The 14,959-nt window shown below is 38.7% G+C and overlaps 1 protein-coding gene across 5 annotated transcripts in view; it reads right to left on the minus strand.

Annotated features, from left to right (window-relative positions):
* Nucleotides 1-14,959, minus strand: part of SYTL5 (synaptotagmin like 5) — a 79,141-nt gene that overhangs the window by 12,705 nt on the left and 51,477 nt on the right. For 2 of the 5 annotated variants that reach the window (XM_015646848.2, XM_015646897.3), the window contains 7 exons: nt 14,741-14,879; nt 13,290-13,419; nt 11,369-11,475; nt 7,443-7,535; nt 3,587-3,652; nt 2,438-2,616; nt 1,468-1,570 (listed from right to left, as the gene is read on the minus strand). In XM_015646848.2, coding sequence (XP_015502334.1) covers nt 1,468-1,570; nt 2,438-2,616; nt 3,587-3,652; nt 7,443-7,535; nt 11,369-11,475; nt 13,290-13,419; nt 14,741-14,879 — 817 coding nt within the window. The remainder of the gene's footprint in view (nt 1-1,467; nt 1,571-2,437; nt 2,617-3,586; nt 3,653-7,442; nt 7,536-11,368; nt 11,476-13,289; nt 13,420-14,740; nt 14,880-14,959) is intronic. The other 3 variants (XM_015646889.2, XM_015646882.2, XM_015646906.3) reach the window with 3 other exon arrangements.

Genomic DNA, 14,959 nt, shown 5'->3' on the forward strand with positions numbered 1-14,959 from the left:
CTCTTTTTAACAAAAGCCCATTATTTCCCTGCCATTCACCCTTCTAGTGTTAGCTGAAGACACCCAGATGTCTTATTTTTGTATCAGGAACAATATTTGGATGTGGATAAACACTCTCCAAAAGCTGAAACAGTCAAGTCAGTTGGCTAATTATGTACAGATATATCTACAATGCCTAACCCTCAGTGCCAACTGTTCCACTGTGAGAAACCTCATATTCTGCAACAACAGAGTAAAAATCAAAGAGGGAAGATACAAGACAGATTTTATTCTTTTTATTTTCTTTTTTTTTAACAGGATTTTCAGTTGGGATGACAACTCTTCCTTATCTACACACATTTCAAGTAACTTCCTTTTGTTACAATTTGTATTTTTGAGAAACTTCTATGTCCTATCTTTACACAGCAGTTATATTAATGCTATATTACTTGATAAATAAAGTCTAATACTTTTTTTTATTTCCAAGTTCAGGCAAGCCTTGATTCACTCTATACCATTTAAAAATGAGGCTATAAAAAGGCTCTCCCTTGGCAAGCAGCATGGCCAGACCGAGTGTGTGCGCCTGCAAAATGGTTTTGTAGCCAGGCTAAGCCAAGCCATGGAACATATATTTGCATCTATTATAGGAAATTTACTTAAAATGTAATAGAAATTTAAAAAATAAAAATTCAGGAGAAACTTAAAAGGAAGTAGCCTGCTGGATACCTCCTTTCAACTGGCAGGAAAGAGAATCATCAGGAGCCTTGAGGTCAAGATGCCAGAGAGGCAGTGAAGAGGCAGCAGCCCCAGCATTCCCCTGGCAGTGACACCACAGCCGGGACAGCAGCCCCAGCATTCCCCCCTGCACCACAGAGCCAGGGAGGTGCAGAAGGGGCTCAGAAGAGCTCATCCTCTCTGCTGGGGATGGGTAGAGGGCAAGGAAGGAGAGAGCTGTGGGCACTGTGTCCTCAAGTCCATTGCAATAGAAAATTAAACTCACCACAGGTTTTCAAGAAGACAAATAGTGAAGCAGTTGCTGACATTTTCTTATCAAAGTTAGTTCTGCTTCAGAAATAAGTTAAAGTTTCCAGAAGAATCCAGATCTTACTGCAGAATGTTATTTTCTCTTCTAAATCACTTAGATGGGAACTTCTACTGCAGCTTTATTTCAGAGCAGGCATATAAAATCTTTAAGGTGCCTTTAACAACTCTAAGCTCAGGCTAGCTGGGAACATCAACAGTTTTGAAACAAATCTATGGAAACTAATGGAATTTTTAATTGTAAAGGGGAGAACCAAACAGAACCCCTTCCTTAATGCTGAAAGCCAGAAATAGAAACTCATATGTTTTCTAGATGCTTTTGCTTAAACACCTTCCCTTTTGAGGCATTTCTCCCAAGTTCTAATCCCTGTACTGAAGCACATATAGAAAATACCTGTGAGCACAAGTGAAACATTCATCAGAGCCTGACAGAGAAACTGTTCTCACCTTCAGTGTCTCATTAAATTCTGGGTTGGTGCTGTTACTTTTAATTTTGGTCTTGCGCTTACTTTGGCGGGACTTATCAGGCAGAAGGTAGGCTTTGACATATCTGCAGAGCAAGGAGCAAAGGATTAGCAAAGAATAAAAAATGAACAGTTTGAGCAAAGACCTGACTTTGCTGCATCAGTAACATATGAGGAAATTCATTTTCACAGTGTAAAGAGTGTAAACATGTAACAGAGAATATGCAAAACATGGAGAGGTATGGCCCTCACCTACAAACATGGTGGTGTAAGTCAGGTAAGATCAATAAACAAGGGCAGAGCTAAATTAATTTATTTATCCTCAGAAATGCAACAAGCTTTCCTTACCATTTCCCTTTTGCCATATATGATTACCAACTGGTCATATATGATAAAATATACACTAAAAATACAAGAGAATTAAAAGCTTCATCATTTATATACCATAGATTAATTACAATTAGAGACACTAATAGTTACCTTCTGATGAGAGAGTTTACACATTATACTGAAAACTATGATGAGAAACTCAGAAAACATGGTAATTGCAAAGTGAGTATATGGGCTCATGAAGACAGTTATTTCCATTAATCCTTGCCTCCAGAACATGACTCCTCTCATATACTTCAGTTTTGATTATAGAAGTAAAAGAAACTCAATCCTGCCTGCCTATTCCTTCTTTTTTTTTTTTTTTTTTCCCTTTTACTATCAAACAGATTGGTAATTTAAATAATCCTATTTTTCCCCCAGAGCAGGTACATGCTGCCCTAAGAAGCACACAGAAAATGCCCTTCCCACAGGGAACCCAAACTAAACCATCACCAAAATGCTGCTTGTACCAACTGGATCCTGGGAATTCCCAGGCTCAAATCCCAGCCCCTGGTTAGAGGCAGGGAAGGATGTGGTGGGGATCACCCCCAGCAGAGCTCAAGGAAATTCTTCTCTGTGCTTACGGGTCGGTTCTTTGCTTCCTCTCATCTGCAATGGCCAGGTTTCTGCAGCTCCTCACCAGGATGTTGAGGGCACCCGTTTTGTAGATGTAGCTGATATTGAGGAGGATTTCACCGCTGACCTTCACATTGCCATAGTCACCAGTTTCACTGTACACACTCGTCATGCTGTTAATGCTCGTCTGGAGGGGAGCAGAAAGAGGCCTCAGAGGCTGAAACACATTATTCTTTTCCAAAATCTCTTGGGGTTTTTTGTTGTTTTCTTTTTCATAAAGCTACAGCCTTGCAATATTGTCACGTTTTTTTAGGACTTGCTATGGAAACAGATAGATCATAGAATAGAATTGCCAAGATTTGATGTAAAGGGAATAAAAAATGTAGTTATTAGTAGTTTAAATGTCTAGACAGATGTTTTTCCCTACAAGACTCAAACCTATTTATAAACATGACTAAATCTAAATTACCACCTTTTAATTAATGTATGAACTGAAGAGCAGACAGGCTACATAAATTGTAAGCTCATGTAAGTTCCAAGCAGAAAAAAAAAAAAGTAAAAAATCGCTTCTGTGGCTGAGCTGGTCACCTCATTTTTACTGAGTCTCACAGGACAACTGCTGACAGAGCCCTCAGGAAAACTTACAAGGATGCTTCCCATAATGGAGATAGTATAAAACCATATTTATCTGAAGTAGCACATGTCTCTCATTAACAATTCTAAAATAAGGAGCAAAATTCAATCCCTAATTCATTGCTACAAATTTTGTAAAGTCAAGAAGTTTCTCAATAATACCACAAGTTTTTCCACTGCAGTATAATAAATCATCCCTCGATCCTTCTTCCTTCACACTCATAAATTGCAGATTACTGCTATGAGGATTCCCTCTTCCAAAAGTTTACATTTAGGAAATAACTGAATATTTTTTAAAGAAAACTGAAGAAATATGCACACTGCCAGAACCAAAAGCATTTGAGAAATCTGGCACACATTTCCTTTTGAGTCACTGAACACGATCACTCCAGAACATATATAACCATCTAAATTCTGACACTTAGGAACCTTGCAAGACACACAGGTACAGTCTTCAACAAAAAGGGAGAAAGGAGAGAGAAACCTTTAGAGTAAGCTAGAGCAGAGGATTCAGGAGAACTCACAGTATCACCATCTGCTTCAGGAACATTTAAATATGTCCATTTTCTCTCAGAGCCTTCTGGGGAGTTCTTTAAAAAAGGCAGTGCAAAAGATCAAGAAAAAAGAGCATTAGACTGCTGCAATAAGAAAGAATAAGTGCAGTGAGAAGTCATTATCTATATAGAAAGGTAAAAGAAGTTTGTATTGCAAAGCCATAGAGAGAAAGAAAGAAATAAAGAAAGAAAAAGGTAGCACAAAATCAGAGAAATTCTGTGTTTTCCATACACTTCAAGTGCTGAAGGATGGTTCAAAGTAATTACATAAAAATGAGGTAACCTACGTATCAAAATAAACAAATTATATTTTAGAACAGTAGCTCAGCAGGTTTGGATTCATACTAGATTACATTTGGATTTATTTTTGTTTACATGTGCATGAGCATGTCAATCCTCCCTGAAGCCAGTCAAAAACTCAGCATTCCTCTATTTGCAGCATCATTGCCTTTGTAAGAAATGGCAGTTTCTCTGTGGAGCTCATAAGAATAGATGACAACTGCACTAAAATGTTGAAATGTGTCACTTTCTGGGGGAAAAAAGTACAGTAATTCATTACTGGGGGACACATTTTCCCTCCTCTGCTTGCCAGAGCAGGATCTCTGAGCTGTGTCTTCATCCTTCTCCTTCCTTGCAAGCAGCAGGGAAGAGCACAGCCCAGGGAAAAGGCCACACAGAAAGAATTGGTGTGTGACAAAACCCAGCTCTCCAAGCACCCTGCCCAAGGGCCCTGCAGCACAGGGGGCTCAAGGGATAAACAGTCCTGTGTCAATGTGGTGAACAACAACAGACAGGAAAAAGTGTTATTTGTGTGAGTGATTATTACCCAGAAATTAAATTTTATACCCCGTGTAGGAAAAATAAAAAGGTGGTTTTGATGTATTTCTGATGGCTGGCTTTATTCTTAATTAAGAAAAAGAAAAAAGAAAGAAAAAGAAAAATGCATTTTAAAATTGTCCTTTTTTATATCCTTTTTATAATAGTCTGAAATTCCATTAACTGGACTAGTTAAAATTACTGGAGAATTATCAACACAAACAACCAATGTGGCATATTTCCTCCAATTTCTAACATGCCTTGAGCTGAATTCCATTTACTATTTATACATTTCCACCTCTAAAATACAAGAAAATATCCCATTACACTCTTAGGGAATTTAACCAGTCCAGTATGTGCTAAAAAAATGCCTAAATTATCCCTGCAACAATTTGTACACCCACTTCAGAAAAAAAACCCAAGGTTATACCAATACAAGGAAGTGGATGAGTTGTTTTCTGCTCCAAACACTTCTGTCTCTAATCTAAATACTTTTTTTCCTCAGTCTTTATGTAAGCAGGCAGCAAGGGATAAATGACTAGGAAAAAAAAATAAAATAACAGAAGATCCAAAACAAATAGATGGCCCCTGACCCTTGACTTTATGTAAACACAATTTCTGAATTGCTTGCAAACCACAAAGAAAATTATATAAATTTAGTAAATTTGATACACTTCACTTTTTATCCCCCACCCCTAGACTCTGTTCTGCAGCATTTACACTGGACATTGCATACACTAAATGTAAAATCCCAAAGAAAAATACTCATATTCCTGTTTAGTAAGTAGAAAACAACTTATGAAGGATGCAATCTCATTTTGATACTTCACTAAGAATTATATTTGTTTTGCATCGTATCACTGCAGTAAGGCACTGGAATATTTTAGTCTCACTGATGTGGTAGGTCTTGACAACACCACATAAATATGTGGAGGATGAAGGATGAAGAGAAAACTCACAGTTGATGCAATAGTATTGGGAAAACACAAAATAGAAGACTAACACTGAGGTACAGTTTCTCTTCAGTGCCACTTTCCAATTCCATTTTTGCTCATTCATGTTGCAGGTAGATTTCAAGTGTCTTTTACCCTCTGTAATATTTCTTTCTTTTCCTCAAATATTCATGGCAGGGAAAGGGAAAGGGAAAGGGAAAGGATCATACAGTTCTGAGTCTACTGTTCATTAATAATATTATATCAATGTGATTTAATAGTTAACAGTCATTTGACAGCACAGGATAAAAAAAACATACTGTGTGAGAAGGCTCAAAAAGTGAAGATAAAAATATGATGGGGAAATGTTATCAATACACTTAAGGGGAATAAAGAAATGAACCTGTAAAATTGCCCTGCTCTTGCAGGGAGAAGCAGCTGGCAATTCACAACTTTGCCATTTACATTGCATGCAGTGACATTAAAAATTATGTCATGGTGAATAAGGAGAAATGGGAGCATTGAGATGTGAGATTAACTCAAACCTAGAGCACTGGAGAAGCTTCACTTTGCTTAAGAGAAAGGTCAGAAATCTACAGCAGAGGACAAAACCCAACCCATGGACAGAATGCTGCCTTAAGCACAGAGGGCAGGATCTCTAAATGCAGTTCCTTAATTACTGAGTGACCTAACAGAGAAAATATTTAAGCCTCTGCAACGTTCTATCAACATTCAGAGGAAATGAAAACTATTCTGTCTACAAAATCCCTGGGAGCAGCAGGCCTTGGAGGCTGTGAGTCACTGCCAGCCTTGGCTCAGTGGCTGTAATTAGTCCAGTGTCCACAGGCTACAGGTGCTCAAGTCTGATGTGAAGAGTCCCACTCTCTGCTGTGTCTGTTTCTGTGAACTACAAAAATCAATGGGAGAAATGGTCTGACATGGCCAGATCTAAGAGATCAAAGTGCTCTGTGATGTTAATATTCTCAGCTCTTTCTCCTCCCCATGTAGGCCAAGCTTTAATTCAGTCAACTCCATCTTTTGTGATCAGGAGATTTATTGGGGATTCCTTTGGCCTTGCTTGCTGCTTGCACAGAGACTAATGGGGGTGCAATCTAGAAAGGACAGTTCCCTGGTTATTGTCATAGACCATTTCTCCTCCCTTTTAGTATTTAGGCTCATCCTTCTTCATCCTCTTCAGTACTCACACACTCTACATAGAGTTTGTTGCAGCTTTGTCCACAGCTATTTTTGGACACAAGCTATGAAGAAGAGTGGCCAGAGAGGGCTCCCTGAAGATATTATCAGCTGACCACAGATCCCAAAAATGAAGTATACAGCAGATAATAATAAATTAAACATGTTAAAGGCTGCTTTTATTATATCTTTTTTTTCCCCCAGTGAATAACAAACTGCATAATGAACAGCATAAGGCTTCTTATACCAATTTTGTTGCTACCATCAGGTGCAGCTATCCCTTTTATTGTCAGCAACCTAATCCCCAAGCACCTCTCTCCTGCAGTAAAGAGAAATACTCTCCAGATGTGGGTGGCATGAAGAATGAGAGGAGCTGATTTTGGGGATGGACAATGATTCCATGGAAGTGGAATGTATGCAAACCCATAGACAAATATTTGTGTCCCAAGAACCTAAAAATTCAGAAAGCAGTTTGAGAAGGAAAATTCTCCCCACAGCCTCGCTCTCTTTGTTTCAATTTAATTAAGACCAAGTGCTCCTGTGCAAAGCTGAGCAGTCACACACTGCAAACACCTCTGGTTTGCCTTCTCCACATGTGAGCTTGATAATAACCCGAGCATATGAGGAAGTCTGCTAATGAGTATGCAAAATAGTTTTCTTTCCATGCCCTGCAGAGAACAGCATTTTAGCTTTGAACAGCATTAATAACAGAAAGTCTATCTTATGCTAAAAGATGTTTCTCAGCATCAAGATGAATGCTAAAAGATATTCCTCAAGTGTAGAATGAAAGATGAATGTGATAAATGACATGAAATAAATTCCTTTCTGGAGGAAATATGGTCTTTTGTTGAAGGAAAATGCACGTTTTCTACTCAAGATCTTACTGTTGATAATCCACTTGTCATATGTTCATGTGTTCTTGGATAACAAGAGGCCACTATGTCATCAATATCTTCTTCTGTTTCCTCCAGATAGCCCTAAATGACAAACAGGCTTTTAGTTGTCATGTCTTGTTCCTCACTGTATTTGGTCAGCTTCTGTCACTTAGTTTTGTTTCACAAGTTTTGCACTTTAGGAAGATGGTATGATGTACTCTCAAATTCTGTTCTGTAGAGGAATTTTGATTCACATTTTCCACATCTCTGCACAGACACAGAGTGTAAGAGCAGGAGACAGCAGTGGTTTCAGGATTCAGCTGTTTAGGAACTGAAAATCTTGACACAAACATTTCATGTCTTATATCAAGCCAGTTGATAAACATTTTTAAAAATAATTAAATTACTGTATTGTATTAATAATAAAAACGTGGAAAATCAGTAATTGCACAGCTTCATATAGGTTTTTGAGTTTTAATAAGCAAGACTGAAGTTTAACAACTTTACCTATATACAGAAAAAAATAATTTTAATTGTTTAAACATAGGAATAAAGTAAAATCGAAACCAAATCTTTAGATGTGATTGATGATCCTAATGGGACTCTTAAAATACTTACTTACTTTACTTAAAATGATATGAAAAAAGTGCCAGACGACAATTATAATCTTATTAGGCATAGCTTGGAAATCTCAGTGTTTCCATAAGCCTTATGTCAGGCCAATTTTGAAAAACTTTGCTTTTAATTTTAATGGAAGTCAAATTTTCAACTTCCTTATAACTGCTTTGCAGCTATAAAAACCTCCCCTTTTGACCTACCTCATTCTCTACTGCTTATTTCCAACAGGGATGCTACCTCATTCTTTATTGCTTATTGCTCTTAGTTGCTCTCACTCTGAAACTAAACAGAGAAAACTGTATTCAAGTTCAGGAGTCTCAAAGACTTCTGTGCTGATCTGCAAACACAGCAGGAAGTGCTGTGAGAGCTGAATTCACAGTTTACATAAAAAAATTTGCAGCACATTTGCCATACTGTAGATAAAACTGGTTTCTGTGTTTCATCTCCTTTGCTCCAGTGACTGAGCTGGTATGAAATCACCTAAAAGTGATTTTCTATTACTGCTTTCCAATTGTTACTGCATATGGAATGTTGAGCAGAGGGAAATCAGAAGAAGCTATCACCAAAATTTACATACTGAAGAAAACTTAGTTTCAAGCCCTTACCATGAGCTTGCTCTGCTGGTCTCTTATCTTTCTAATCTGTTGAAGGCACTGTTAGCACCCCAAAGAAAAAAACAAGGAAGTAACAGATACCTTAAAATAAATGAAAGAAAAAATCCTTGGAGACCTAGGCACAACAGAGCAAACCATTTCAGGGAGACAGACAGCTGAATCATTCAAAAGTGAAACCTCACAAAAAACTGAAATAAAACAACAACAAAAAAACCACTCCACCCATTCTACTCCCCTCACTGAGATCAGAAGCCAGGTGATGTAGTCTAGTTTTAAATTTGGAACAAGAACACAGTTTACTTTCTTGCCCACAGTAGCAAATGGGGCAAAACACAGGGGGGAAAAAAGGTGAGGCAACATCTTCAGACTGGGGTGTTTCGGGTATAGACACTCAAATACTGACATTGCTTCACAGAGTCCTTGCAACTGCTGAATATCAATTTTTGTCTGCAAGCAGAAATTTAAAACTTAAAAAAAATATTAATATTTAACTTACACTCTTAATTTATTTTGCACCACAATGATTATATTTCTCAGGAGGTGTTACAGAATTGCAACTATGTAATTGGTTGGTGTTATTAGCTTATTAAAGTTAGAGCTAGTAGGATATTAATCTCATGTGCTCCAGTGGGGGCTATGAAATGCACATCATCCAATTATTCCTAAAAAAGCAGCTGAGCATGTAATGAACACTACTTGGTCAGGAATTCAACACACACCTGTCTAGAAAATGTGCTCACACTTGAACATAACACTGGATTTATCTGGTTCCCTGTGCTCCTTGATAAGTCTGTACCACAAATTGTGAGTTTTGGGGCTCATCCCTTTTCACTATCAAAAGCAATACTAAGTTAGAGAAGCAATATATCCATTCCATTTTCCATCTGATTTCTCTGTATGGGTAATGGGTTTCCCTGATGAAGGTGGGACCAAAGTAGATAAAAGCCTTTTCCCATCCTTTCTGCTGATAAATTCCAGCAACCTGCACGTCCTTTTGACACGTGGCAGCTCCCATACCACTGCTGTCAGCTCCCATCACCAAGGAATAAGAGAATGAAGGACCTCAGCTAGAAGGAAAGGAGGTAAAATTCCATCTTTTCTCAGGCTGCAGGAACTGTTGTTGCCATCATCAGATACCTTTCTTTTTGTGTCTAGCATCAAATAAACTAAATTCCAGCAGGAATACAGCTTTCATCTCAAAACACTGCATCCATAATGAGTATGGGACAAGACTCTGAAGGACTCCTGAGAGACAAACTACCCTAAATGAATATGGTAACACAAAAGCTGATGAATGCAATCAGTCCATTTCATAAGGCATAGAAAGCGAGGATATGGGTAAAATCAGAGATTTGTGACTCCTGCTATGAATTCATTTTAAATGGGGATTAACACCAGACTCCAGAGCATCTAAATCAAGGTTATGCCACAGGAGAGGAGTCCTGTGCTAGCAAAGGAGCTGGAGAGTTGCAGAGATGCAATCTGAAATTTCATTCAGAGTCAGCAAGAAAAAAATACGAAACAAAATCTCTGATTAAGAACACAAAAATCAAAGAACAGAAAACCTCTCTGGATTTGTTATCTCTGGCAGCTGCCTCAGAGAAATATCTATGTTGTAGCTGTCAATTAGAGCAGAGAACAGTTATCAAGGAATATAAAATCTGCATTTTTAATTTTGAACTTTTCTTTTGCATTATTTTCTGGCTTCTTAATAAGGAACAGATCCTTTTTCTTTATTACAATTTATAAATAAGCCACTAATTTTTGAAGGTTTTCTTCCACCAACACTTGACACACAGGAAGGTCTTTTGTTAATTCCTCAAAAATTAACCCAAATCAATGCTGCAGGCACATTCTCTGACTGCTACAAGTCCAAGAAAAGATGGAAATCCCAACACATGATTTTCCACCAGGACTAAAATTTCAACACTACAGGAAGGGGAGACATCTGCCATGGCCAATGTTCTTCAGGAAAGAGCAGATGGAAGGGTGGGACTGTGACAACAGGCAAAAAGCATAAGCTACAGGCACACATTTGGAAATTTTAGAATAAATTGTGATTAGACAAAGAATTATTAAAATAACATCCCTCCCCATGAATATTTAATAGGCTTGGATATCCTTTTATAGCATTGGTGCACATCTACAAATTGGATATGTGCAGAAGAGGAGATGGAAGTTGTGAATCACTACAGGAAAAGCAGTCCATAGAATACACAAAAAAAGACATGGAGATGTATGGAAGAGTCAACAGGAAGATGAGGCAAGCAACATTGCCTGAACAGAAAGCTGGGCCTTCCTGCTAAAAATACAGATAAGTGGAAAACCAAACCAGACAAATATTAAAGCCTTTAAACTATGAACTTTCTCAGCCTCAAAATTTAAACTTATGAAAATGTGCATTAACAGAATTTTGGAGCATGTGTGTTTTAGTGCCTGGAACTTATTTACAGGCTAGGTTTGTTTCATCTGTGAACTCAAACACCCAGCAAATTAACAACAAACTGGAGCCATGACTCTTCATTAAAATCACTCTATAGCAAACATACTCAGAAGATGACACTATTAAAAAACTCTTTAAATATCCCTGGAAGAATGTTCTGCCTTACCCATACTTTATATAGATACACATACAGTCCTGATTTCACATGTCCAAACAAACAGAATTTCTACCAGATGAACATTTACATATTTATAACTCACCAGTTCCTGATCTAAGGCACTAGGTACAGATTTGCTTCTTATGCTCAGGGTATCCTCATTTCCTTCAGAGAATGATTCACTCAAATCTATCTCAGATCGGCTACGGTCTGGGAAACAAAAACAATTCCAATGTTTGCTATAGTTTGTACAGATATATTCCATCTCACTTCTGTACAAGTATTGTCCCAACCCCATTGGTTTTTTAACAAAAAATTTAAAACAATATTTTAGTTATCTGTCAAAAACTGTGACAACTGAACATCATTATGATAAATGGACAAATATGCTTTCTGATGCTGCTCAGCCTTCTGGTCAATAATTTTACCCCTGTACTATTTATTTATCTACTGTGATTGTCTTCTGTGGATGATATCATAGGTCATCAAGATTTTGACTTTCATCCTGCCAGCCTGGAATATTGCAAAGCTCCCTGTCCAAGTGTTCACAGTGATTGTCACATCCACCACCACCACCAAAACCTCCCCAGCACCTGCATCAGAATCAAGCAACTGGGGATACAGATGGATGTAGAAAGTACTTCTGTCATTAACAGTGTTCCTTGTGCAGAAATTATGAGGAAACAAATAGTCTCAAGAGCTCCAGCAGTTTCTCTCAGTCCTACAGGTCTCTCATCCACTCTGTAGCATAAGACATAGGGAAAAAAAAAATAAAAAAATCTTTCTTCAAGGCCTCTTTGTCCTCCCCATATAAATCTTCTTTTGGACTGTTTCAATGTATTTGGAAAGAAAAGGGGGAAGAGAGTACTTTTAGATCCTGCACATAGGAATCTGAAAGGTTTTTAACTGTTCATTTTCCACCTGGTCTACAGCTGATGTGGCAGGAGAGGTCACTCTCCTGAGATTAATGTTCTTTGAGATCTGCTGAGGACACAATGCAGAGTCTGAGGCCTGCTCCCAAGTTGCCTACAGGTTTCCTCAGCATCCATCTGCTCTGGTAACATGAGGTCAGTTCTAATCTCCCAGGAAAGCCTTTATTTTGTAAGGTAGCAGGAACGGGACATTTTTTACTTCCTAAGTAGCCATCTGCAACACCTCTGCCTGGAGTTGCCCTGAACAATATTCTCAAAGAAACCGAAGCTTTCAAGCAGGAATGTCTGAGGTAAAGAACAGTCCCTCTTTGGATTAGCTCTGTGGAATACACCACCAGGTTTCTGCTTTGGGCTAAATCCAGCTACAATAAAGTGAGTCCTGCTGTGTTTCAGAGAGAAGCCTGCAAACCCAAACCTGCTCCATCAGCCCTGTAGGAAGCTGCCTGAGTGCCTGGGGGAAGCAGAACAGTGCAGGATGCTCCTGCCTCCCATTTCAGAGAGGAAAAAGAGCATCTCCATCCATTATTGCAAAGTGGCTGTGACAGCACCTTCCTGTGCAGGCCCTTTCTACCTTCCAGCCTCCAAAGAAATGAGGCAAATTATAGATGGATTGACTGGTTCAGAGCATCACATATAAAAATGAACAGATGAGAAGTCTGAGAGGGGCTTGTTCTCTGATCACTCATTGTTTCTCAAATTTGTTTGTGGGCAAAGTGGGTGTGAAATGTAATGGCAGCAGCAGAGTAATTTTATATACAGGTAGTATTTCATACAGGGGGGCAGACAGAGAATGATTGAACAACAGGCTGTTGTGGATGAAATCTTGAAACAACTCTAAGAGCATGTGATTTACCTAACAATAACATTGTACCAAAGTTTCTGGGGTAAGTATCCCCATTTTTTAATGAAAAACTTGTGAAGGGGCATGAACTTGATTACTGAAAAGGAAGTGTTTTCAGAATGAACAAGTTTATGAAACTTACATTTGGTATTTCAACAGGTTTTAAGAACAAAAGGAGCAGAGTCACAAGAATGGGCACAATCCTCTGATAATAAAGGCTGTGAGAAAGAAGGAACAGACTTAATACTTGCCTGATGACAAAGATACCCTGGAAACTGCAATGGAAGGTGTTCCAGATGGTTTCCTGCGGTGCCTCTTTACTAAATCCTCAGGTACACTTTCACTTGCTGGAATAATCATGCCATTTTCCAAGTCAGTGTCCTGCCCAATAGGAAAAATGCACATGCCATAAACACAAAACCAATGTTCACTCATTATTAATTTATAAAAACATAATTTCTATTAGATTCCAGAACTCCAAAGCTCCTTTAACATCCAATCTATTACTGAATATATTTAGATTCCAGTCTAATCTGCTTTGCTTAGCATGGATGATACATAAAATTTGCACAAAGATGCAATTCTAGCTTACATTCTGAGTTTGCAGCTGAAGAATCAAAGTAAGTATCAGGGAAAGGAAACACTCAAATCTATTAGAAGCTCAACTCAGAATTCAGAAAAAAAAAAAAGAAATGCAAAAGACAAAAACTTATGTTTTTTGTACTAGCATAATGATTTCAGCCACAGCAAAACCAAATGCACTTGAACTAATTAAATTATGCCAGTATAACACCTTAAATAAAGCAAATATCCCTGATATCATTATGACCTCTTGCCTGCCTATGAAAGAAAAGCTAATAACATAACTCCATCTAAATTAAATGGATTTTTCAAACAAATGTAATGCACTGGAAAACAAGTCAGTCTTTGCGCCAACAAGAAAATAAATAAAACAACCATTCACTTATATACAGCTTCCAAAACTCCTCTTCATAGACACTAACATTTTTTTACTTGCAAAGACAACATATTAGACCAAGTATCTGGAAGTTAGAAAGAAAATTGATGCGTTCAACAGGGCTCTGATTGAAACACTCATCAACCTTTTTTCCAAACATTAATGGTAAATACCTCCCAAGAGGCCTAATAGCACAAGAGGAATTGCTCTGATAACGTGCCTATCACACATTTTGCATTATCGAATAATTTATGCAGAGCCCAGTGTCCAAATCCAGAAAAAACACTAAAATCAGTTTGGCCTGATTTTCTGCAAGTGCTGGACTTGCAGATTTTCCCTTAGGAGTCAGTGGGAAAATGCTGGATTGTGCATGCTTGGAAGTCACATCCTTATTTCATAGCACTTACTCAAGTCTCTAAAGTGCCAAAAAAATGCTTATTCCCATCCCTTGTGTCTCTCAGTTCAGAATCTGTAACTCATTATCTAATGCTGGATATCCACAGCATTTTTCAGATGTAAGAGAAACGCGTGCCAAACCAAAAACCACATGGCTGATAAGAGCATGACAAGCTCTGCTGCTCTAGCAGAGCTCTCCACAGGCCCCAGCAGAGCTGGGGGAGAAATCAGATTCTCCCTGTCAGGCTGGTCCTTGCTGTGCTGCAAACCCCCCCAGCAGGGCAGGAGCCAGCCCAGTGCCAGGTTTGGTGCCAGCTGTCCTTGGGCAGTGCCCAGCCCTGTCCTTACCCCACTGCAATCCACGGTCCTGCTGCGCGCACCGAGCGCCGCAGAGCGCGCCAGGGAAGCCTTGGGAGCGCTGCCTCTGCATCTTGCATGTCCTGCAGCAGCTCCTGCACCGCTGCTGGCCAGGGAAAGAGTGCTCCCTCTGCAGTGGAGACAGGAGGAGGGAAGGGTTATTGCTGTGAGCCCACCTAGGCAGCTCATCTAGCACCCCGCTGCAAGAAA

This window comes from Parus major, chromosome 1 (genome assembly GCF_001522545.3).
Source record: "Parus major isolate Abel chromosome 1, Parus_major1.1, whole genome shotgun sequence".
Classification (NCBI taxonomy): domain Eukaryota; kingdom Metazoa; phylum Chordata; class Aves; order Passeriformes; family Paridae; genus Parus; species Parus major.